The 27,023-nt window shown below is 40.9% G+C and overlaps 1 protein-coding gene across 1 annotated transcript; it reads right to left on the bottom strand.

The window, feature by feature from the left end:
* Window positions 1-695: 695 nt before the first annotated feature.
* On the bottom strand, window positions 696-25,624 carry LOC109958300 (ankyrin repeat domain-containing protein 13C). The gene is made up of 13 exons (XM_020596842.1): window positions 24,918-25,624; window positions 22,061-22,102; window positions 15,663-15,767; window positions 10,337-10,422; window positions 8,819-8,864; window positions 7,776-7,842; window positions 7,484-7,628; window positions 6,570-6,701; window positions 5,794-5,955; window positions 3,419-3,498; window positions 2,926-3,024; window positions 1,593-1,693; window positions 696-1,379 (listed from the first exon to the last, which is right to left on the bottom strand). Exons 1-13 carry the CDS (start codon window positions 25,294-25,296, stop codon window positions 1,249-1,251), a joined length of 1,575 nt encoding a protein of 524 aa, XP_020452498.1. The 5' UTR covers window positions 25,297-25,624; the 3' UTR covers window positions 696-1,248.
* Window positions 25,625-27,023: the final 1,399 nt, after the last annotated feature.

Below are 27,023 nucleotides of genomic sequence, written 5' to 3'. Positions count from 1 at the left end.
AATATTTTAAAACAATACAATTACAAAAAAAACACCTGCCACCATGTTACAACCCAACAAACTCAAATTAACTCACTACAAAAAGCTTCCACAATGCTTCCTCTTGTAGAAGACAAATTAAATTTTATCAGCACAAATAATAAGTAAACAAAGTAACATGTATTTATATAATGCGCAGGGAAAAAGCCTGGTTTAGGTTATGTGTAAAAAATGGCATGAATAACTCAGCCATTCATTCCCCAACATCTCTGTATACAATCCCCAGCATTCTAATTTTAACAGGATTGTACAGTTATATAGTTTACAAAGGTGACGTTAGGAACAAAAATGCTTTCACACAACTTGCACTCCAACAGAAAACTGCAGCATTCCTAGTGTTTACCTTGATGAAACTAATATTTCAAATGCAGTGTTCATTATCACAAAATGAGCATCTGAGTCTAGGGTCTGTAGTGGATCGAAATAGTGCCCAAAAGGTTCAGTGAGGCTGCCCACAAACATCAGTGACACACACATGCACGCAATTGTAAAATGTGCTGTGTTAAAGAGGAATTGTACACAAAATTGATTTTTAGTTTTCAGCCTACAAAAGTACCCACAACACTTATTTCCAAAACTGATTTTCAGTTTTGTGAATTTTAAGTGTTTAGTACTTTGGGAACATTTCTAAATTTGATCATGTTAAATTGTGTAAAAAAAAAAAAAAAAAAAAAAAGATTTTATTCCCCTGCACATCTGTGTAAGAGGTGTATATCAGATTATGTACAATTTTATGTGGTACTTGAACTTTAATATCACAAAACTAACATGACTTTGCAGCTTCGAAATTTTTAAGTCTACTTAAGTAGGAAACCTCTTTTTTTTGTTGTTGTTGTTGATCCCTTTCCAAAAGCTCACACAGTAATAACAGTGCTTCGCTACATGTCAGTTACACACAGTCCCTTTACAGATGTTACCTACATACTTAAACACATGGCATCAGCTGAACAGGTTGTCTTTCTCTAGCTGCATCTTGTAACAAAAGTACTCACGACTGCTCTGTCGTCCCTCACTTTCTCTTCAATGCCCTTTGACCGATGACACGTTCAGATTCATCCGTTGTCATTTTTCTCGTGTGTCAGACTTGGGTCATTTTTTGCTGTTTGTACGCAGTTTTCTCCTCGTCGGTTTTTTCTTTTGTAATAAAAAAAAGTTTTGTAGCATAATGTTTCTTTGTTTTACATTTGCTTCCTGCTGTAGCTTGACAAGTTAAAGGTCAGGGAAGCGGCTCGGGTCTTCTTTATAATCACTGGGAATGGTAAAGATGGACTGGTCGAATTCATCATAGCGAAACTCCTGAAACGTCACCGTGGCTGTGATCGTGGGAAAGACGGGGATGTCTGCAGAAAGACGAGCACATGAGTGTTAATTTTTTCTTTTGATTATGGATTCCCCCCCCCCATATTTTAAATAAGTGGGAGGAATTATTAAATGAAAAAAAAAAACATCCCTTACATTTACCACATTGCTTGCACATCCAATATTTATTTTTAACTACCTGTCTAACAACCATGCAGATGCTATTAAGTATCCTGGGAACTACATCTGCTTACCTAGTTTGACAGGAAAGCCGGGGGGGAGCTTCATCTGAACAAACTCCCTGAGTTTATTAAAGTGCTTAAATGGTGCAATCACCTCCAGAACGTTCAGTAACCTGAGGAATGAAACCAACAAATGGTTACACACAAATCAACAAATATATGGCTGAAATTCAGACAAATACAAAACTAATTTTAACAGTTAATAATCACAATGTTTTAGATTTGTTTAATTTCATCAGTAAGGAACATTAAGGGTGTGTGTGATGGGAGGTACTGTCTCACCCAGCACCCCGAGTTTCATGTGTGTATGGGGAAGCTGGTTTTTAACTGGTTGAGTGAGGACGTCCCCTGTCCTGATAACATGTGGGTAGAAGATCTCAGCATGATTTTGACCTGCACCTCTGTGTGTACATTTTATGCTCTCTGGCCAGACGATACAACATAGTGCCATATTTGGAGTATGGCGTTGAAAACTGGGGAAATACATACAGGAGTTCACTTCAACCATTGTACATATTACAAAAGAGAGCGATAAGAGTTGTGCACAAGATGGGGTATAAGGATCACACAAATGTAGCTTTCATACAGTCTAAATTGTTAAAATTCTTTGATTTAGTGGGATATAAGACTGCTGTGTTTATGTATAAAGCCAGGAACAATTTATTACCTGGTGGAATTCAAAAACTATTTAATGAAAGGGAAGGAGGATACAATTTAAGGGGTCAGTTAAATTTAAAAATTCATGCTATACGTACAACCAAAAAAAGATTTTGTATTTCCATAAGTGGGGTAAAACTATGGAATAATTTAAGTGTGGACATAAAAAATAGTAATAGAATTGACGAGTTTAAACATAAGTATAAAGGTATGTGTCAATCAAGATACATGCAAGAACAGGTTTAATGATTAATTAGGTGTAACATTGTGGGTGTGGTGTAAGAATGTTAACACTATGTAATAATTCTTTAATATATTACTAATCAATCAATCAATCAATCAATCAATCAATCAATCAATCAATCAATCAATCAATCAATCAATCAATCAATAGTTAAGAAGAGAACTGCTACTGCTCGAGCCATCTCTTCTCAACCTGTGATCTTTCTTCAACTTTATCTGATGCCACTCTAAACTCACAAAGGCAGAACTATAACACTGTAGATCAGTTACTTGAAAATGCAACATGAAAAATAAATAAATAAATAAATAATCATGTTTTTCTGACACTTGCAAACACTTTCTTTTTTAAACCAGGGACATTTACATATTCAGGAGAAATTAAGAGGCTATATTAGCCGGCTGCCTTTAAAATCTGTCTGGATGCCAAGTTAAAGAGAAGACTCACGATTCAATGCTCAGAGGGAAGTCTTGACTCATGGCTATCGTGGCTTTGAAGTTCTTCTTGCTCTCTTTGCAAACCAGCTCTCTTCCTAGATTCGGAGCTCTGAGGGGAGACAGAAACAACCTGTCTTGATGAAGGCAGCTCGCTGAGGACCAGCTTACAGAAGTAGGCAGGAATCTTTGTAAACGAAACGGATGTATGTAACTCACTTTCTGTAATTCATGTTCTTTCTCCTAAATAATAATTAACATGACAGATCAGTGATAGGAAACTCCATCATGGAAAAGTGCAGAGAAGACTGTGTAGTCTACAGTGTAAGTTAGATCACAATGCTACTGCAGCAGGAGGTTTGCTATAGAAACATGACACACTGTAAGTGTAACTCTATTCTTTTAAACAGCAAAACTAAAAGTAACAGTTCACCGTTTCCTCTTAATGAACTGGTTTCTTCTCTACAAGTCTAAAAGATGAAATTTTCCTGGGTGTAAACACCTACTTTCCATTGTCAGTGGTGATGTATTCTTCCCAGGATATAGTGTTGGATGACGGGGGAGTTAGAGATTGCCTCCTCGCTGGCTGAAGAACAGTGAGAGGGAAAAAATACATTAGGGTCTGATCCAAGACTAAACCACTGCAGACAGACAAAAACTACAGCTCAGGGTTCAGGGTGCAAACTGCTCTCAGTCCTTTCATCATTTACACTTTAAACGTGCACATTTCTACTGTAAGAAATAATTAATAATAGAGGGTAAATGTTCGCTTAGATGGCATTTACATTCTTAACCTGCCTCAAGACAAAACAGTTGCATTTTATTTCTTTATGTGCACCAGACTATTCATGCACATCTGCATGAAACAACTCAGCAATCTGCGATTTAGAGACAAAGAGAGACCGAACATGTACAATAAAAGTAGCCAACACTAACAATTTTAAAAAAAGTTTTAAAAATGCAATAGCAATACGGTTATGAGCTGGAAATGCTTGAAGAATCTGTTTACTGTCCTACTCTGCCATGAACAAATGTATATGTAACCTTTACGATACCGTTTATATTGAAGATACTGTACATAATCATTCATGGCTACATGTATGATCAGTTTTAACATGAATTCACTGTAAGGTTGATTTCCAGGTGTTAGTCAGATCTGACTCCCATTTCCAGAGTAGCAAAAAGAAGAATTTTCTCCAAACCACCTAGATAAAAACATGGAGGAGTTTCCTCCTGATATCTAATAAGCTAAGCTTCCTGAGGAACTTTCTGTGAATACACTGCAAGTGTTCTCATTCACTGTAAGATGGGACAGTCTGTTCTTGCTGACCCTGAATAAGAACAAGCTCCATTTTGTTTATTCTAAAGTTGTCTTTCACCTAAAATGAAAGTGCTGTTCTTGCCAGCCTTCAAGTTCCAAAAGTTGGAACTGTACCAGCTGACCTCTCTTTTGTAAGCTGTGGGTAAATAATGTAACTAGGGTAGAATAATAAATGGAAAAATGTGGTGGGTGGTGAGACACCCAATTATGCCAAGATGCAGTTACTGTATATGAGGTGCAAATTTAAATGGAAACAATATCTTAGCTTCCCTGCAGCCACACCTACACTGCTCCTGTCATGAAATGTTGTGGTGTTTTTGTCCTGCGGCCTCGCACTCACACTGTGTGTGTTTTTGTGTGCCAACTCTGGCGTGTTGTAACCCAGAGGATACATAACTGTGGAGGCCCTGATCTGCTGGTACACTGGTCCCACCCCCTCATCATTCCATGGCACCAGGGGTTTTAGCCTTCATCTCTGCGAACAAAAGGGTCAAACTATGCTCTATAGTCTCCCACGCTTCTCAGCGTCCACAGGCACAGGGCTGACCTGCTCCGAGGTTAGACAAGGGATTGTTAAGCAAACTCTGGAACATACTGTGGTGAGGTGTCCCTGAGAACAAGGTGCACCTTTGCAGCTTTAACCACTAGGTGGCAGCACAGGGACTCAAACTGTACAAAGTGGACAGGGGTGGGAGTGACAGTGGTGTTTGGGTTTTTTGGTGGGGTATAGACCTCTCTCACACATAAAAGTGACTGGAGCAGCTTTTCATTCTGTTTTCATGCTGGAAAAAAATAAACCATCAAAGAATCAACAGTGAGGAGTCACACAGGAATTTCTCAATAAGTCACGCAGAGCTGACTGACGGTTTGGCTGGAGGTCCATGCTTTTAGGATTTATCTTTGCACAGATAGAGCAGTGGAGTACTGTGAGGTTTATTTTGGCTGAGACTTATTTTATTCTACCCCAAGGTTCCAGCGAGGCAGGAGAGCTTCAGGACTGAACTGGCGGTTACGCTGCAGGCATAAGTAAACAGGATGTTTATCTACAGCACAGTGCTCCAGCTGCTTCTCACTTTTGCCAAGACTTTCTTAACAGTGACTCGCAAAGTACAGCTGTCAGTTTTGGTAGGAAGGCAAAACAGACTTTTAGTTCCTTAAGTTCTGTTCCTGGACCTTTTTGGTCAACAACAGTTGACGATGTCCAGTCCGTGAAATACTTAAAACAAGTAAAAGCAGTCAGAATTTCTACAGTAAAATAAGTCAGGGTGATCAGAAATCCTTAAATGCACAGCCTCCTGATCTGCTGTTTGCTGCTTTGAAGTACAGATTGTGTGTATAGCCAGCCACATAACAGGCCTGTGGGAGTCAGTAAAGACTCAGCAGGTGGACGTTAGCCAAACTGGCTCCTGTGTAATGCTAATGTCTCTGACAGGACAGGACATAATCCCAAGTATGACTTCAAGAGTGATGATGACTGGGGCACTGCAGCACCACACATTAACTGTGGACTGAGGCTGTAAACCTGAGTCTTAGAGGCTTAGTATTCAATGCCAGACTCACCTCCAAGTTCTGCTCTATGAGGTTTCCTCCTTTGCTCAGGCTCTCCATGATGGCTTTGTTCCTCAAGATGTCCTCCTCGCTGAGATGCTCCCGTCTCTTCCTGGACTCGAGCACCAGGCCGTTCACAGAGTAGAAATCTGCCAGAAAGTTTCCCACGCGCTCCTGGAAATAGAAGAAACAGTTAGATACGGCTGTTTTACATCTTACTCCAGGAATGAATACTAATTGGGTTAATTGACCTGCTGTGTTCTTTTTTTGAGGGTTCTTCAACAAGAAGACAGACAATATTTACAGGTCAGGCAGTAATAGAATTTATTTGCCCAAAAAGACAAAAGACAAACCTGTTTCTAGTTCAGTTCAGAACTGTCAACCCGTTGCAAATTCATCAGCAGTCCTTGACTTTGCTGCCATTTGCTTTCACAATAAAGTATAAATTAAGAAGTATTAGAGTTCCCCCACTAACCGTGCAGGACACGTCGCGAAAGGGGCCCCCCCCCCCATTCTACACGACAGGCTAATATATAAAATACAGTCTGATATACACTCATTTAGAAATAAGTATTTGCATTTGGGAGTGTCTGTCAGGTGCCTCTCTCTGTGTCTCCTCCCTGCTTCAATTTGATTGGCCTCTGACAGTGAGTTTATCAAATACCCCATTTTCCATCTTGGATAAGCTACTAAAAATTTTTCAAATTCCCCAGGTCAGGTGGAGTGTGGGGGGATAATAATATCATGATAATAACACCCACAATATAACTACAACAGCCAACACCAACCGTCTTGTCTTCTCTGAACAGCCAGCCAGTCTGCGCCCTGGAGAAGGTGATGGACTTGGTGGAGAGCGTGGCGGAGTAAATGTCGCTGCTCATCAGAATGTCCACTTCCTCCTCCGTCTCCATCTCCGACTCCTGAATACACAAGACAGAGGCATCAACACAGGCATGGGCAATATGAACCGTTTCCATGAAGAATGCTAACATGATAACATGTCATTACAACAGATGCCAACATTTCTGATGAGTAGGCTGCTTTCCATGTTTTTGACAATGTTTCCCGACATTGGTTTCCTGCTAACTACACATTTAAAATTGAACATCTACATCATGGCTGAGTATGCAAACGTACCAGGCTGTGGAATGCAATACACACTGATTTTCTACCAATACTATGAACACAAACCCAAACTACAAGTTTATTTCTTACCACTGATGGTGGGAAACAAAAATCACCTCTATAACTTTTGATCCATCCTGCACCAACATGGGACCACTCTATGGACAAATTTTATATTTGTTCACATAGAATTATCCTATCATTTAGTGAAAAGCATTCATTCTGATGAAAGGGACGTACTATTTTGATTTGCTGTGCCATCACCAATACAACAAAACCTACATTTGTAGCCATGCAACTGATAAAGCAGGGGTAACAGCAAAACTGCCAGGATTCAGTTATTTTTGACCAAAGCTCCAGTAACAAAACCATGAAATGATTATCAGACTTACAGGAATTTAATTTACAACTACTTTTTTATTTGATAATGGTCTGAGTTACTTCTAACATAGTCTGGAACTGGCAAAATATGAAGCCAAAGCCCTCAATGTTGGTTGTAATGAAGAGTGAAAATTTCCAGGTTCACAATCAAAGCTCGAGTCTTTCAGCCTTGTATCCGTGTGCGTCTCTCACACACCTCATGGTGTATCCGCTGGTAAACTTTCTGTTCGTTATCCAGCACAACAAAAGACTCGGATGGGATTGCATTGCCATTGAAGATGAAGCTGAGGTCACCGCGCTGGCACTTCATGTCTGTGAAGTCTATCAGCGTAGTGTCCAACCTGTATACACACATATGCAAAAGAAGGTGGTGTTCTTGTTTATTTGACATAAAACTAATATAATGAGACAGCTTTAGAAATGCATTTCCTCGACATTAAACTTCACACATTTACTTGACATGCAGGACATCTGTTGACAGGACTTGCCTGATGTTGATGCCCTGCTTGTAGATCTTACATGCATCTGAAGGCAGGATTCTGGAGAGCAATGGCACTGCAACGTGAAACGATACAGTAAGGACATGTAAAACGACATCCTGGTGCCTACAGCTAGAAAGGTCACTCAATAATGTAGACCATCATCCACTTCAAAGCCTCAGTAGCGCTGTCGACCAGAGGACGATATACCATGTAGATCTGTAACTAAATATTTAATAAGGCTAAGTAACTGAAGGCAAGAAAGTTCTCTTGCTGTTCTATAATTAAACAAAACTCAAAGTGGGATTTTAACAGTCTGCAATGCTTCTGTGAAGGCCTGCATTAAAAAACGATGCTGGCTCCTCCAACCCAGCCACATGTAGACTGAACAGGCATAAAGGGCACTAAGCCAGAAATCCCTGATGTGAACGCACAGATCCATGAGACTGCGTTGGCTTAAACCAGCTGCTTCTCTAACCTACAAATATCATTGGTAGATGACTGCCGCTACATTAAAGCTTTTACTCTCTCACAAAATTTCCCCATTACAAACACACAGTTATGCAGCCAACTGACATTTATTTACAACTGTGCAGACATTCCATAATCTTCCCTTACAGAATTCAGTCCTGGCTCACACTGCGGGGCCACACTAGTGCAGACTAAGCAAATGCTTCAACTGTTTTATATGTGAAGTCCTACACTGTAGAAAAATGAATTTCTGTGTACATTTAGTGCAGCCGGAGAATAAATTCTGTAGATTCACTGCCATAATCACAAAAGGAGGGACCTTCACACTACAGGACAGTGTGTCAGTTCATGTCCAGTAGGTGGAGTAACTTGGATCATCACAGCACAAGATAAACATTCATTAAGCCAAAAAACAAAGAGTGATTCACTACATTTGCCTGTCTGCAACACAGCCTCTTGTTGGTGTTACACCCTAACTGAGGCCAGGTGGTCATTTTCCAGAGTAGATTAAGTTTGTGGAACTAAAACATTTTCTGTCAGCCTCACTGTCATAAGACAGCAGAAGGTGGAACTGGACTCACCCCAACTTTGGAAGTCCCAATGAAGCTCCAAGTAGAAGTCACCAAGCTGCAAATGAAAACAGAGAAAACGCAATTACAAGTAGACCTGAAATGTTGAGTAATTTGTGGTTTTTAATCAATGGTACTCATACAGGAGTATGGCTATGACAAATCCCACCTGACTTACACAACAGAATACAACCGAATTATGCTGGGATGGACTGAACTCATCATCACTACTGCTGAACTCAGTCCTTTACTGATGATAAAGCTCTGTGATCCGTTGCCAGTCTAATGTCATCTCGGAGCAAAAATGACGCAGAAAAATCATCTCTGGCATTTCTGTCGATTGCATCAAGTCATGGCAAACATGTTTTTCATTCATGATGATGATGATAATCACTTTTACTCGCCAAGTATGTTACACATACAAGGAGTTTGTCTCCGGTACAGAACCAAGGCGGCCATCTGAGGTGTCAACTCACACACATACACACACCCCAATGGTGGCGCAGTCCCTGCTCTAGCCATCAGGAACAACTTGGGGTTCAGTGTCTTGCCCAACGACACTTTGACATGTGGACTGAGGAGAACGAGAATCAAACCACCGACCTTCCAATTAGGGGACAACCGCTCTATCTCCTGAGCCACAGCCGCCCCAAGACTGGGGGTCAAAACCCACTGAAACAGGCCTATGCTATGACCTCTTTAAAGACAGGTTGGAGCATCATTTTAGACCAACTGCAGCTTCTGGTGTTGGCGCTGCTTGTCTGCTTCCTTCTTACTCCCTGACTCTCATGCGGGGGTGACACTGCTACACAGATGACCTGGAAGCTAATCTCACCAGATTACTCCTACACTTTGGCCTCTGTAAGTTCAAATTCAGCAGCGACAACAATATGAAAGGCTCCTCTTGCACTGGCTCTGAAGAGCTCACACATCAGCCTATACATGATTAATGTTTACAGTGTGTGTCCATATGAAGGCCGTGTGGCATCATGTCGGGCAGACAACCATAACAAACCCTGCAGGATAACTGTGGCTCTGAACAGTGAGTCTGTGAGTAGTTGTGTGTTTGTGATTTGTGTGTACGTGTGATGTCATACCAGACAACCACAAAAGCACTGTCAGGCTTTATTTAGTCTTAAAGACCATGTCTCGGACTGGATGATAATGTGAGCGTGCGTCCCTCCTGGCTTTGCTTGTGATGACAGTGATTAGTGAATGACAAACTTGACTGAGGAAGGGGTGGATATGTACCTGTGGATGTGTATTTTCTATAATTAACCCTGTGTATGTGATTTGATGCATGCAACAACTGAGAGAAGAGAAGCAAAGAGAGGATGCAAGACAGAAACATTCATTTCAGTTCAGTCAGTGGTGCTGATAACTTCTACACAAGAGAAAAGGAATAAGATAAGAATTGAGAAGAAAACAGAGGTGCAGAATACGATGGGAACGAGACCGGTTGTAAGAAGAGCTAATGGCCAGAAAGAGAGAGAGCAGAGAAGAAGGCTGAGTAAGAACTACAGCACATACCTCTTTCAGGGCTTTCAGCAGTTTAGGCCTCTTGTCCTCTACACTCTCCCTAGATTGTTGCTTCAGCTTCCTCAGCAGTGCTGTGACTGAAGGACACAAAGAGAGATGAAGAGGAGAACAAATGAGACCAAAAGCATCAACAATAAAGACATTTTTTTACTGTGTGGAAAAAGCACAGGCTGGATACCTTCCTAATATTCTGACCCTATCATGCATGTAGATGGAGAGGACATAAATATAGAGACACCACTGCATATACTGTATGGCCTCTATGATAAAACTATAATAGAATTTATACATTTTAGACAATTTCACCAAAAACAAACATTCTGAGCTTCATAAACACAGATGTTAACGTGGACGTTTTGCTTTGAATTGCATACAACTGTACAGGTGTGCCTATTAAAATGGCCGGTCAGTGTATATTGCTAGGCAAAACGATTCATATTGTGATGTTTTTGTATCGTCATATATTGAATTTTCATATATTGTCCCATCTTTACTATTTAAATAAGAAACTAACATATTTCTCCACCAAGTTGTTCTTGTTGTTTCAGCCACCAACTAGTGTTCTTCTCTACACAGCATGAAACTCAGCACCTTCTTAATCGTGATTTGTCAGCAGAAGAAAAACACTTTAATTTCACTATATGGGGTTTTTCTCAAACAGCGGGAGAAGAGTGAGTGAAGAAGAAGTGTAAACTCTTCTCATTGGTTTTAATGAAAAGAAGGTGATTATGTTTTGATGAGTGCGACAGACAGCAGATGTTGCTGTTGAACTTGTTCTTAAATTCACCCCACCTAAAAAAAAAAACTTAAATGATGCAAACAACTAACACGATATAAGTTCATACAATTAAGACCAAAACCAACTTTTTAAGGGACCAACTTGCTGGCACCAGATGAGACATTCCCAGAAGTGTCTGATCAAACCCTACACGCCGCCTGCAGAGATCAAAATGTTCCAAGTAGTTCAAAGAAAGCAAGCCTGACAGATATGGAGCTGCCTGCTAATGAGCTGCGCCTTTAACCTCCTTAATGACAGGAGGCATTAACAGGAGACTTAACCATGATGGGTCACATTAACAAGCATGCACAGCTCTTTAGTCCATCGGTTGCAGTAGACTCACTTGTTTATGCAAAAGAAAACAGGCTGGGGGGACGACGACAAAAAGCCCCACAACTATAAAGCATTTATTTTCATGTTATTTGCTGTTTATAAATGGACTGGAAGCATCAGCTGCTCTCTGACATAGCTGTGGTCCTTTGATGAAGCCAGAAGGGGATTAACTGATGGAATGACTGTGCCAGTTATAAACCCATGGAAACAGTAATTAAAAAAAGAAAAGTCTGGCCTGACAGCCGTACCACCTGACATGTTAACAGGAGTTAAAGCTAACAGTGGACATATGGCATAATCATCAATGTTATGCTTCTCTCTGTCCATGAGATGAGCTGATATACACAAACATGTTGTTCATGTTGTTTAACAGAGGGCTAAATGGTAAAACTAGGCCAAATGACAGCACAGGCATGCATGCACACACACATACACGCATACGGCAAGACACATGCGTCAATGGATGCAAACACAAGTATAGGACGAGGGATGTCTTTAAGTCCCGGCTGCCTAATAAATATGGACAAGCTCTGGATGAGGCTCCTCTTGATCCTTGCCGTCTCTCCGTGGGACAAGGAGAGCAGTACAATCACCTGTCATCACCACAGTCATCTGCTCGCAGACCACCCAGCCAACACAGGCCGAGAAACCAATCCTGACCGCTTCAACACTAAACCAAACTGATGGCTGCAGTTAATTCACCCAGGCACTGATTAGGGCCCTTTCTTGACATTAGTTAGGTGAGTGAGCTCAGTAATTTCATCTCAACACTTTTTTTGACAATTAAAGCCTGGATTTAACTGAACAAATGTTGCAATAACACAATAACATAATTAACATAGCAGCCTTAACACGAGGCTCAAAAAAAAAAAATTAAGATAAGTCTTGAAACTCATCACCACCAACTTCCCCCTCACCTTTGAAGGGACATTTCCAACAGCTACACACCAAACACTGATGGATAGCCCTGACCTTATAAAGGAAAGGCTTCCTTTCTGATACTTTATATAAGGCAAAATATATAGTCCAAAAAACATCTTAAAACATGTCAGAGTCATTTCATGGCTTTAAAGGCACAATGTGATAATAGCATGACGATACCTAGACTGATTATTTGTAAAACAGTACAAAGTTCAAATTGTAAATATGGCAAGAAAACATCCATCTTCTAGTTACGATACAGGTAATCTTGACAATGAGCTAAACCCAAAAATCTTTATTAACCAGGCTTAAAGCTTCCAATTAACCTAAAGTTTTTAGTCGCCAGCCCCAAGTTTGGCTGCGTACTCGACAGCCAAGTACCAAGACCTCTGCTGTCTGACAAAGCAGTTCCCCTTCTAACAGAAAGTGACATGGCTGTGGCAGCCTTTAAACAAGCTCCTGAAGCTGACAGCACAGTGAAGACAGAAATAGCTCTTCCCGAACAAAATGCATGACAAAGTCTGAGCCATAGTAGAGCCTTACTCTAATAAAAAGTCATAGATGATGAAACGCAGCAAATTTAGGCTGACATCTGTGGAAATCTGTCACAAATGCTGTCGATAAACACTGGAGTTAGGATTTTGTTATTCATCACTTTGAAGAAATAGTTCTCCTAAAAAAGTTAATATGTCACTTTGTATGGACACGGTTTAAATGTTACCAGTCTTCAACGTGCTCCTCTCAAGGCCAGTTACCTGAATGTACAACAGACAAAGCTCCTAGGTCTCTACTTTTATGAGTTTCCTGGTAAAAGCTGACTTAGCTCACGCTGAAAAACTGTGAGGTCAAACAGTCCTAGTTCCCTTTAGCACCTCTATCCTTTAATGTCGTCACGGCAGCCAGGTTGAACTCTGTGTGGAGGGCCAAGTGTGAATATTTTACCATGTGCAGTCTCAGCCAAATTCAGAGTCAAACACCACAGGTAAACTGTCACGACTGTCCTAAACTCTGGAGATATATTAAATAAGGAAAGGAGGCAACAGAAGCTGCTGTTCCTCTTGCCTCTACAACCCGCTGTCTGATTTAGGAGACCAGTTGTACCTTCTGCCAGCAGGGTGAGCCTGTACCTTCTGATCTCCTGAATCAGCAGACTGATAACGGGTTCAGCCACAAGGTGCGTGCCTGCAAACTCACCTCCCAGGCCTGGCGCCAGGAGAGGGTGTGGAGACATTGACTCTCTCTGAAAGGTGCCATTCAATAGAGGTCTGAGAATCACTCTTAGTTTGGCCCCTCACCTGGTGTAAATTTGCCTTAGGAGAGTCTATATGGATTTTCTTCCATTATCTGCTTCCACTTTGGATCAAGTTCTTTTATTTTAGCAAAGAACAATGGAACACATAAGCAGAACTACATCAGCTGTAGCAAATTAACATTTGGCTAAACTGAAAAGTTGTCTGGTTAATGCATTCTCTGCAGGTGCTTTCTGTATCCAGTAAACGTTTAATTGTGAGATACCTCAGTTTTAGTTATCATTTAGCTGCTTGCAAATGTTGAAAAGTAAACTTTATAAGATTTGAAGAGATTCAATAGTAGACTTGATAAAATGCTATGAAACCCAACCCCCCCTACTGACTCTACAGACGTCACACCCTTTCAGCAAGATAAGACATTTTTTACATTTGAACCCACTTTTTGCCATTTACTGATGTGAGCGCTGCCAAAGCTAAGGTAAAACAGCATTCCAGAATTCATTAACAGCTGCCTCAGTCAATCAGAGACACTTGTAAATCCGGTAAGATAAAGTAAGTGGCATTAGAGAGTTCATTAGAGGATGCAGTCAGCAGAGACACTTTAAGTTGCCTCGCTTTAGTGTTGGTGCCAAGTGGTTACTCTAATAAGGCCCAACCCTTTCATTCTGGCAGTATCAGACTTGGCATGATGTGTAATGCTGGTATGTTAGAAAGTCATTCTCTCTCATTGTAGCTCAGGATGTCTCATTGTAATATTGTCACATTTATATTAATACTTGTGAACAGTAACAACATCCGTTCAGCTGCGTTGTGCTACCCAGACAGGTGAAAACACAGAGGTTTAGGGCAACAGAGGCCGGTAAAATCAATGATGGCACCTCGAAAATTACGTCAAGGGCTTTTTTTTTTTTTTTTACATGTTCCCTATTTTATTTTTACTCTTTTCACCCCATCATGCCTTTTTTTTTTAAAGCATATTAGCTTTCATACAGTTTTCTCTATGAAAACTATAGGACCTGCTCCCATGCCCAGCATGCCAAGAGCTTTAAATACATATGTGACTAATTGCATTTATCTGCTAATAAACGCAGATGTTCATGACCCAGTATAATGTCAAACTGTAGGGCCAGCGGACACAGATTTTCTCACTCTATCCATTTCTTGTCTACCCTGCTTATCCTGCAGAAGGTTGCATAAGGGCTGGAGCTGATTCCAGCTGACACAGTGAAAAAGGCACATTACACCCTGGCTGACACACAGAGCCAGACAACCACTCACATTTACACTCACACCTACAGGCAATTTAGTATTGCTCTGTAGAAGGATGTCAGAGTACCCAGAGGAAGCCCACAAAGGCACGAGAACATGCAAACCCCACACAGAAGTGCAAAGAAAAAGAACTCCGAACATAATTGGTGCCAGTGATGGTCCTGTACAATATTATTGTTACCAGTAAAGATGGGCAATGATTTTCAAATATTTAAATAGGCCATAAATGTTAAAAAACTTGCATATTTCAAAATTTGAAATGCCCCTCCCTAGTTACTGGTAATAGTAGATATAATCAATCTGAAATTGAAATATTATTCTTCAGAAACATTCTGAACATTTCAGCCAGTTAAAGCCAGACTTTGGAGTGTGGGCAGAAAATGGGTGAGACGGGGGGTTTGACTACCATCAGTCTTTGAGGAGAGAGAAACAGCTAATGAATTGCCTTTCATCACAGCACAAAAGCCAGAGGGCCTTGAGGAATGTCCCTGCTCTTTGAGCGACAAAGGAAGCAGGCCAGCATCGTGACCTCACTGGGAGGCAGCAGTTTGGAAGAATGTGCCAAACCATTTGTTGATCGGACCTTCTCTCTCTGTCCCTCTCTTCATTATTTTCACACAGGAAAGCCCAAACTCAGACCCTATTGAGACCATGTTGATTTCACTAAATGAACTGGCTGAAAAGCATCACCCCAGTATGCAGCACTGGTGGTTTCAGTGTTATCGATCAATGTCTATCACCCAGTGAGTTAGTCACAGATACTTACTCATCTGTCTGTCTCCGTAGCTGATGGCCTCTGCAAGGGGGCTCCATCCCTGAGCGTTCTTCACCTTCACTGGTGCATTATGGGCCAGAAGCAGGTGGGCACATTCTGTAAGAGGGACAATGAGATAGTCAAACACTCAGTCAATTTATAACACGTTTATTTGAATGATAAGTTTTAATCTCAGCATCAAGATACCCACACATTTAATCGGTGGTTTTCCCTGCTATAGAAAGGCTTAGGTACGCCACCTCAAGGCACCTTAAGCCGAGCAGAAAAAGGCCTTTAGGTGACATTTCAGAATGAATGTATGCTAAAAACAACAGGGCGAATTCTATACGCTGATCTTCCTGACCTAGAACAGGCCTACGCCCTCTGAAAACTTGGCATTTAATCACAGTAAGTCAAAATTATGAACAAAATTCCCCTGGAATGGAAAAATGCTCCCTTCAAATAGACAAAAACACCAAGAAACCAGGGAATGAACGCCATGCCAACAGTGTGACAAGTTCTAATTTTGTGTGAACTTGTCTTCAAGCAGGGTACCCATCATAGATAAAATGAAGTCAAGGAAACTTTTAACTGGATGTGTTTCTTGTAGCATTAAATCAAATTACATAAAAACAAGCCTGGTGTTATAGAGTGACAGACTGTGTGTAGGATTGAAATGACAGTTGACCCATTAACCAAAGAGCCATATGGGAGCTACAGTTACACTTTAGAGACTATAAAATAAGGAAAGATTGTCAGGAATAAAATGTCAGACTTCACAAAAAGACATCTCCCTGTACTGTGGAGAGAACCCTGAGAGCTGTGCTTGTACTCCAGCTATGGGAAAACAGCCAAAGAGCCTCATCCCTGTTCTATGGTATGATCAGCAGTAAGTGCAGCACTGAATCCCTCCGCTCCCTGGGCAGCCTGTCAGCAAACTACAGCCAGCCAAAAATGAAGCCTGTTGTTCCGGCTCAGCTGTCAGTTTTGTCGTGGCATCGTCCATTATATTGCTGGCGCCTGTACAGCTCTGTCTCAGCGCTGGGCAGGAGCAGTCACAGTCCTGTGAGCAGCAAAGGGCTCCAACACAAAGCAGAAGCTAACTGTTAACAGTCTGCTACTGAGTGGACATGTAGCGCCTTCACTTGATGTGGCAGGAACTTGGGCTTACTGCACTTGTTTGACCGGTCTCCTCAGTGAACACTTAGTCTGACAAAAGCTGCACAGAGGCTCTCAATACAGCTCGGTTTTCACTGCGAATTCACCCTCTTAGTCATCTGAACAAATTCAAACCGGTTGCTGCCATCATGTTCAGACTTGTTTCTCTGCTTAAGATTTGTATGAAAGCCTATTTAGAGCGAGAGAAAAAAAAAACTGCCATAAATGGTGTATTCACAAAGAAAACCTGATGCACAGAACCAGAAAGAGGCACGTTCTGCCTTTTGAAAATCAGTGTAACACAAATCAACAGTCACACAGTCTAAAATACCGCCTCACCTCTGATCTACATACTCACCGGGTTTCATTAATTAGAATGAGACCAGAGTCTGATACATTCTTTAGAACAAATACATTTTAAAGCTCTTCCTAATTAAACACATTAACTACACAACAAAGATGAATGCAGATATTCAAAAAGTGTTGTTGTAGAAACATAAAGAGACGTGTTGTGACCGCACCCAAAGCACTTAGGCCGTTTACTTTACAAAAACAATTACCAGCAACACCATCACTCCAATGTACAGCTGACTTCAAGGTGAAAGCACAGCAAAGAAAATCAAAATGAACAAAGAAAGGCCAGTGGGAAATCAATGTGGCCACGTCGGGGGCGCTCCTGAGGTCCAAAGACTGAAGTCTGAATTTATTTTCTCATGATGTTTCTGCCTAATTCTGCTTTGACATGATCCAGTAAGTGCTGGATACTGTCCAAAGGCTAACCACTTCAGAGAGAGAGAGAGAGAGACTATACTGGCCATATTGCATGCTTTAATTAAACAAAAGAGATGTGCTGGCAGCACAAAGAGCTTTACATCAGCAAACAAAAAAAGCAAACCTCTGTGTTTACGCATCAGCTCAGTTTGTGTGCGAGCTTGGGGATGGAGCAGTCGATGATGTCAAGAAAATACAGCTCACTATATGATGTAAGCTTCGCATTCTCTCTGGCCTTTGACCTATATATCACTCCACTATATATAATGATTATGTAATAATAGTGACAACATTTAGCAGATATACATTACACAACCACAGAGAGAACAGCTAGGCCATGTGTCCTAAGATACAAACCTGCTAGCGTCGGTCTTAGTGTCTCAAGTATAGGCAGTGCAAATTATTGAGTGTGATATTAAAACTATTCGAATAATTAGCATCACAATGGTACATGGACACAATCTGAAATTTGTTTTGTGTGCATTTAGAAACACATTTCAGTTCTGCCCTACTTGGATTAAAAGCAGGAGGTTCACCTGACGTGTCATTTGATTTGCCTACCAAGCACAAAAATGCAAATCTATGCTGAACACCTCACTCTTTTAAACGATGACTTCAGCCATTTTCCATTTACAGTTGGACTCAGACAATTTCTGGTTGTGCTGATGGCTACATCATGTAAGGTGAAAATACAGGCTGTTCTATGATGTGTGTTATTCTCTCATCCACAACATGAAATGTGAAGAAACAAGACATGTAGCCCCTCCACTGGCACCAGACTGGCTGTATAATGTTTGCTTGGACTTGAACCTCTGGATGAACACTTTCAGTGCAGTAACATGTAAAGGTGGGCTTCATTGCCAGTTCCATGTTAGACCTGGATTAAAGATGGAAAAACACCCAGATTCGTCAAGATCCACGGCCAATCGAATCCTTCATCGAACTTTTCATTCATGTTTTCCATACAGTTTAATCTCATTTGCCTCTTTCTCGACACTACAGTAAATACGTGAAAACCCAGTGATGCTGATAACAACAAACATACAAGACCAGTTTAAACATTCCAAAGTCAAACAAATGTGAATGGGGGTCTGCCTCAATCTATCGTTAGTGTTGCAGCGCATTCTGTGGCCTGCTGCAGTGCAACGAGTTTAAAATCAGGTAAAATCAGAGCTTTGTTTGTTATTCACTGAATGATAAAGTTAAGTTGATATGACTTTTGCCCTGTTTTACATTAGTTTCTACAGCTTCTAAATAAGTGGACAAAGACCTATAATCCTTTAATAAAGCAGAATATTAGTGGTAACAGTTTAATGGCTAAGGGGTGGCTGTGGCTCATGAGGTAGGGCAGTTGTCTCCTGACCAGCAAGTTGGTGGTTCGACTCCTGGTCTTCCCGCATACCTAAGTGTCCCGGTGGCTTGACTAGCGCCGTTGTGTGGCAGCCTGTCGTCATCGGCGTGTGAATGGGTGAATGGTGTATCATCTCCTGTAAAGCGCTTTGGCCAGTGCAACACACTGTGGAATAAATGCGCTATATAAATACAGTCCATTGACCATTCAATTACCAGCAACAGTCACAACTGTCTGATAACTGGTTCCCTAATCACAATTAAAATGACCAAATGTCATATTAACATGATTAGAAGTTAGTGTTAAATATTAAGTTTTTTCTTTTGTTACACTAAACAGATAAAACTTTTTTGTGAAATAAAAGCTGTACATTTCCTTAACTGACAATGTCCTCATTCCCCACCAAACAACCTACTTAAAAAGATTTGACAACGAATTTGAAATGCTTCACTTTCCATAAAAGGCTATAGGTAAAAGAAAATGTCGGAGTGATGAGCACCAAGCAAACATTACTCAGAAAGGCTCCGGTGAGGTTACGTTGAGAAACGGCAGATTTTCCCTTAGACTGTGACAACATTTAACCACTACTGTGCACTGGCTAAGCACAACGACTACTAGCTTATTGCTTGTGGAGCAAGCCATCAAAACAGTCTCAGATTTCAATGACTTTATCTAGACTGATCTGTTATTGATCCTATGAGTGAGATCTAAATTTTGACCCAAAGAAGATTCTCCTTTTGTGCAGCATTGCGATTCTATAATGTATGTTTAAATGTATAACAAAGTTAGAATCTAATGTCATACATAAGTAACAGTTCATATATGGTATAGTAGGATGTAGGCAAGGAATAATCAACAACCTCAGGTCATTCATGTGAATCAAATCAAAATTAGCTGCACAGATACATTAACATTTAGCCTATAACTCATTGGTTTACTGCCTGATTCAATCCCATAAGCAACTGTGATATAAGGAAGTCTCGCAGTGGATTTCTGAGTTGAGAGCATGTGCAGCAGCAATAGGGAGCTCTTGCTCAAATAACATTCAACTCTCAGGCAGAGTAATGAGCGAGGCAGTGCAGGATTGAGGAATGAAATGCTAATCCACAGCAATGCTACACTACGTGCACTGGCTACAGATGGGGCATTTATCAAGGATCTGTGAGCTATGAAAAATCCAACCACCACCAGCCATTCAAATCCAGGCTGAGCATTTGTATTAAAATAGCTGTTTTACCTCACCATCGATGACAAACTCTGCCACCGGATCAAATAGGAGCTGCACAAGGAAATTCTCTAAGGCAAAACTGAAAATGCTTATTAAACATAACCTGTTTTGCTTTGCAGATGTGTTTTTTTTCCTCTTAAGTTAATGTGCACAATGAAACTAATCCTCTATCAAAATTTAATGTGCTGCTCTTTTTATGTCAACAATGACCTGGAAAAAAAAAGTGTTGATCTGCTGTTTCAGAGGCAGACTAACCCAGCCTGACCGACACAGTAGCTCCAAACATTCACCAGTGTCTCTGAAAAAGGTTAAAAGTATGTTACGATTGTATCTTTGCGGAAACGGGAACAGATCACAGCACACCACAAATGAAACACTTTTCTGTCTTTTGACAGGAAACAGGCTTCAGGGGAAAACTGTAGGACTCATATACTGTATGTGTGCCAGTTTCCACAGCACCCTATCGCAAATAATGAGTGAGCTAGAGACATGAAGACAGTCAGCTGAATGAAAAAGGACTGATAATTTGGCAGATTCATCAATGACAGAAATAATCATTAGCCACATATACAACCACAAGAAAAAAAGCAATGTTTGCAATTTCCTGGTTTTCTGCATAAATTGGCCATGAAATGTGATCATCTACACCAAAATCATAAATATCAACAAACATAATATTTCTAAGCTGTTAAAATGCAGTCATGATCTTTCATATCTTTATTGAACACAGCATTTAAACTGAATTCTGGGGCCCAGTGTCAGAAAGTTGGGTGTCTGTCAGAGATCATGGGTCTTACAGCCGGACAATGACGCAAAGCAGACTTCAAAAGCACCAGAAATGGTTTCAGACTGGAGAGTTCAGAAGTGGCCAGCAATGAATCCAGATCTAAATCCCACAGAGCACCCGTGGAGCGATCTCAAACCAGCTTTTTTGTGTTGTTCCAATGCAAACAAAAGAAATAAACATGAGAATACCTAAGAATTTCTGATTGCAACCATTTTCTGGGAGAAGTGGCGCGTTATCTGACAAAAACGCAGGGGTGCCAATATTTTGGCCATGACTGTATCTTTCCATTAAGAACAAAATATGGATGGATAAAAGATTATGCCATGTCGTAACATGCTGACATTTCTTTTCAGTTGAATGTTAATTGAGCTCCTTTCTGAGTATTTTATTTGTTACCAGTGACAGAAAACACCTTCTTCTTATATATTATATTTTTAGTGTTAAACTGCCAAAGCTCAAAATGAAGGTGCTATACACAAGTATCATCGTCATTGCAAGCCTGGTAAATGAACACACACAAAGATATACACACAGGGATTGTTGCCCTCTCTGTCCTAGCTGGGCGGCCACACCCAGACTATGATATCATGCAGTAGCCTTCAGCTCATCTGGCACGAGCATCCCTGGAGGACAGAGCAGGAGCCCAGGCAAAAGATAGGCAACCTCATTAGCGCAATCAATTCCACAGCAGCCAGTCCACCACTACACTTTGTACTGCTGCTGTCTGAATTACCAATAGGCAGTGGCTGAGCCTTCACACCAGTGACAGGAATTGAACTTTGCAAATGCGAAATCAATTGAAATCTGCACTCCAGTGACAGACAAATGGGATGGTACTGCACAGGTAACCCTATGCTTGAATTGTTCACCGAGCGCCTGCTGTGAAAAAGGAGGCATGCATTTTTCAATAGCTTGTTCTGTAAAATTAAATGTAAGCATCACATCACAAAAGGGACGGTGTATTCATAATTTATGCCCATCCTTTCACTCCAGCCAATTCACCTCAAACCAAAAATCAAAGATTTTTAGAAAGCCTTGTTACACCAAAGAAACATGCAATGCACACAGAGTCACAAAGACAGACAAAATAAACTGAATCTTTATATATTACTCACCTTTGTGCCCCATCATGACAGCCAGATGCAGAGGTGTGTTTCCTAAAGAATGAAGCAAACAAACCTGAATTTATAGGCTGTCTTTCATAAGTACTGCACAGCTAGTCACACAATGTTGTCATTGAATTTTTAATTGTATTGTGCTTGAATATCATGCATCAAATCATAGTGAAACAAAAACACATAGTCCCATCCCTAGTGAATATATTTTCCAAACCAAAATAGAAGAAGGGTGCTCTTTTATCTATGTGGACCTGTTCAGTTCAGATGCTGCGTGTGAGGCTCTCTCTTTCTCTCTCTCCTCAGCCTAATCTCAGCAGGCCCTGACTGGCCATTGATGTTCAGGAATTTTCCCAGAGGGCTGACAAGTTTTTCTCGAGAACTGCTTTGATGTTATACAGCCTATACAGATAACAGCTTTTCAACAGCTGCGACACTGCTGGCGCAACCTTAACAGCCGTGAGAGCTGTTGCTTTCACAACTGCAATGTAGATCTGGTAGTAAATGAAACTTGAAGACATGAAAAACCCTCGGTGCACAAAAGGAGAGGCAGAAAGAGAGACCAGACTTTTTTGGTTGATGCCAAGTGCACAAAAGTAGCTAATGGCCTATAAACAGTAAACCACGGACCAAAAACAGCTGCTGTGTGTGATGATGAGCAATGTAGTGAAGAGGCAGGATGATAAGACAGATGAGTGTACAGGGAGAATCAGTGTCATGGCAGTTTGTTGTGTGATTATTGCAGAGCTGCCCGACCCACCATTGTCTAATCACTCCTAAAGTGGCTACTGAATGCAGTCCTTGCAGAAACAATTAAAGCGGTCAGAACGTTAAATTTAACACTAAATATCTGCAAATAAAGTGGAAAAATTGGCCGTTTATATGCAACTGGGTCAAATAAATATGAAAATGTGTTTTTTTCCTTTTATGAAATATTGATGCTGGCCTGCTAATTTCCCTCTCAGCACATTGTAAGCATATTTCAGAACACTCATCAATTCTTTTTGCTGTATTGTGAAAATGATGTCTGGTAAATATTGACTGTACCATGTAAACATACTGAGTGAGAAAGAGATAGGAACCAGCACAGACTCAATGCTTATGATCAGGTTAGACTACTCTTCAGAAGTTATTTACTGTTACATCATATGAAAAAGAAAGGCAAGTATGTTGAATAATACACCACATGTAGCTGCCTATGTTAAGGCTGGTCTGTCCATTCTGAATGTAATGAATAGAACATTATATTTGATGCTGTCCCACTGAGGTTTGTTTCAAACAAGTTCAATATAAGGTGGTGAGAGATTTAACATTACATTTAAAATTACATTACGTCATTATTGCTGTGATGTCCTTTTAGAATCAAATAAATAAGCTACATTTCAAATTTGGGGTTTGCCGTGTTCACTATCAGTAGTTTACTAATGCAGATGTTGTACCATGATGTATTTTTAGAAGTTTGGGTCCTGGAGAGATACGAATTTTCTCTTTTGGGTCTAAAGATGAAAACGTTTGGGAACCCCTGCATTAGGGGAACACAACATAACTGCCAGGTGTGGAAAAGCACAGGTTTTCTTCTCAGTATGTGAAATGTGCCTCATAAGCACTGGAGAATCCCACAAGAGGAAGCCAAACTGCCTGGTCAGCTGCTTCAGGCTTCTCTTCCAGGGAAAACAGGCAGGTGAGCATCCAGAGTAAAAAAGGCTTGAAGTCCTGATATGGGTGAATATACAAGCTGGGGATCAGCTGAATGACCCTCTGGATGCTGTGATAAAGCTGTAAAGAGAGGGCAATGAAACAACAGGGGCTATTTCCACCCACAACAAGGAGTGTAAAACCTTTGAAGCATGCTGGCTCGAGATTAAGAGCAGCACCACAGGCTCATACGTGTCATGTCTGACACCTTGTTGCATTATTACACCATCTCAGAGCTTTGATTTGAATACAGACCACATTCCAGTGTTGACAGAGAGCTCAAGTACAGGCAGCCTTTGGTCTCCGCACGTCAGCGTAACAGAACACTCTTGTTGTTTTGACAGCTCCAGAGGGTTTCTTTGGACACTGTGGTGTTACCTGAGCAGATCTGGTCCTACAGACTGTCAATTCGGGGGCCCCAAACTTTTGCAAAGAACCCATTAATATATATCAACTATAGGCTAAGGACCAACTTATTTAAGTGTTTAATCACGATTTATTTGAGATTTTTGCAACTGATCGGCTAATATTTTGATAATCAACCCGACTCATTTTTTAAAGAAATATGTCAAACTTCTCTGGTTCAGCTTCTCAAATGTGTGGTTTCTGTCGTCTTCTATACTACACAGAGTATCAGTGTTGTGTACCGTTCACTGGACAAACCAAGATGTGAAGATGTCATCTGGGTCATTGTGGAATTGTGGATGGATGTTTTTCACAATTTTGTCATATGTATACACTATTGTACCAACAACTAATCAGTTAATAAAGAAAATAATCAACAAATTCAGAAACAATAGATAACAATCCCAGTTCAAATTCAATTGATATTTCACTGCTGTTGGTGGAAAGATGCCCTGAGGCCTCTGATGCAGATAATCTATACATGTTTTTCTTTAAGTTGACATGAAGAACCTGAATGTGTAAAACAGGTGGAAATTAAAATATTCCTCAGTTTGGGAATCTGCTATCCAGCCCTTGGCACAAAGACGCCTCCCCTACTTCCAGTGCTGCTGGAGACTAATGGCCTATTAGCTCAAACTAAGCTTCACTGGACCATGATGGATTTTTGTATCATGATGGGTTTTTGGATCCTGCCTTCAGTGATGGGTTTTTGGATCCTGCCTTCGGGACTAATGCGATAAACAGCTGATGAACTCACCATGGACGTCCTTCTGTGCGATATTCTGCGTCCGTATGAGAGAAGACAGGCGTCGGACATCTCCCTTAAACACACATTCATGCACCGGAAAGTCCTGCCCGGTTCGGATAATTGGGTTCTTGTTGTTGTCATCGATAACATCCGATGTTGACAGTGTGTTGGTGTTGGCATTAATCTGCGACTGCTGGCTCTGCTGCTCCTGTGTGGATGGCGACTTGTTCAACTTGTGATTACTGAAGATTTTAGTCGCTCTGCTCTTGTTGTTCGTCTTGGAGACGGTGAACGTCCCGGTCGCAGCCTCCTCGTCCGGTTCTAGTAAATCCTCGTCTTTGTTCGGCTTGCTGTCCTTCTGCAAGGAGCGGATCTTCTCTCCGGTCATTTTCTAAACAGTTAGCGCTATCGGAGCAGAGGGTGTCGTCGTTGACGATGACCCCCCGGGCGAACTGATGCGATTCGCCACAGAAGTCTTCACGCAAACACTGTAAATTGCACAACATGAAAACACTTAATCCTCCCACGGAACAGGCAAAATGACAGTTTGTTCGAAGACGAACAAGTACAGCGCCTGTTCACTGATTTTATTATGAAACACAATTCGCTGTCCTCCTGTCGTACAAAGCGGTCGCTTTTGAACAACATAAGTAGCTCTGGTTGACTAATATCAAGATTCAGCTGGTGGCTTCCGCTTCATAACATCGCGAGAGTTCTGGGGAGGTTACTAACGGTCACTAGCTGATGCTACTGGGGCGTGTACATAGACATAATATACATTATTATTATGTCTATGGGCGTGTACGCGAGGGTACCCGAGGGGTTACTCGGAAAATAGCCACAGGAAAAAAAATATATTTTTAGTGAGTGCAGTGCCGTACTCAGGCTCCTGGCGTGGGTGGGCTTTAGGCTTGTATCACTAAGGCGTTAGAAGTCCTGTATTCAAAGTATTTGAAACTGCTATACTTATGTTCCAGTAAAGAATCTGAGTACTTGCTTCACAACTGACTATTTATACATAAGCTGTAGTGGTGAAAGAAGTATGAGCCCAAGTAAAAGTACACAAATATCTTATTATCAGTAAACTATAAATGGCAGGCATATACTGAAGTTTATTTTAGCTACTGTAGGCCTACTATTATTAGGACTATTGTTAGCTACAGCTAACAATTATTACAGTCATGTGTAATGTAAATCTATCCAGCAGCAGGCTAGCCATGATATCTGATTCTCTCAGACTTCCATTTTTAAGAGCAGCACATACAATTATCATGTTATAGGCTAATTTGAGGGCCCAGATGCAGACTGGGGAGCAGGGCTTTAATGAGATTTTCAAGAGTACGGGTAAGCAGAATACTGGTTCAAAGACAGGCAAACACACAGGGGTACACAGGTATAATGGCTGACATGGGTAAGTATATTGACAGACAACAGGAACACCAAGGATGGATGGCACTACAGGTAAGATAACTGGCCCAGAGAAGAACAAGTACACAAATAAGGTGACTGATTAAAGAGGAACACAGCCTATGGCCTATGTGGCAGGCAAATAGGTCCTTTACACAGAACGTACAAGTTATCAGGCGTACAAAAAGCCTGGAGAACACGCTTAGTCGTAGTCACATTACCATTATTTAATTAACTGATTACTTAAAAAGTAATTGGCAGCTATTGTAACTTTCAAAAGTTTCAAATGAAAGGATGCTGATTTTTTATTGTCATAAATTATACAAACTAAACATCTAGCTAGTCATTGTCCTCTTGTATTCATTTGATGCTTTTGACTTTCTGAGGACACTGGGTGCAGGCACCTGTAGGAATCAAATCTGTGTTTGACATGTTTTACTGAACCAGCACGTTTAGGCACGCTGAAGCAGGATGGGCATGCTACAGAGCACTTCCACCCTCTATGGCCCATGAAACGAAACACATGCTAAACATCTGTTATGTTGTGCCATGGAGAGTAAATGCACAATGTTGATGTATCCTACCAAGTACAACTTTTATGGCAGTGGTGGAGAAATACAGAATATTGCTCTACCTAGATCACAGAGAAGTAATGATGCTTGATGGGATATTGGCCTTAAAGGCCTATACAATTCTCAGAATGTCCTT

This window comes from Monopterus albus, unplaced genomic scaffold, assembly GCF_001952655.1.
Source record: "Monopterus albus unplaced genomic scaffold, M_albus_1.0 scaffold31.1, whole genome shotgun sequence".
Classification (NCBI taxonomy): domain Eukaryota; kingdom Metazoa; phylum Chordata; class Actinopteri; order Synbranchiformes; family Synbranchidae; genus Monopterus; species Monopterus albus.
The sequence above is the reverse complement of the archived record's forward strand: the minus strand, read 5'-3'. Positions and strand labels throughout refer to the sequence as shown.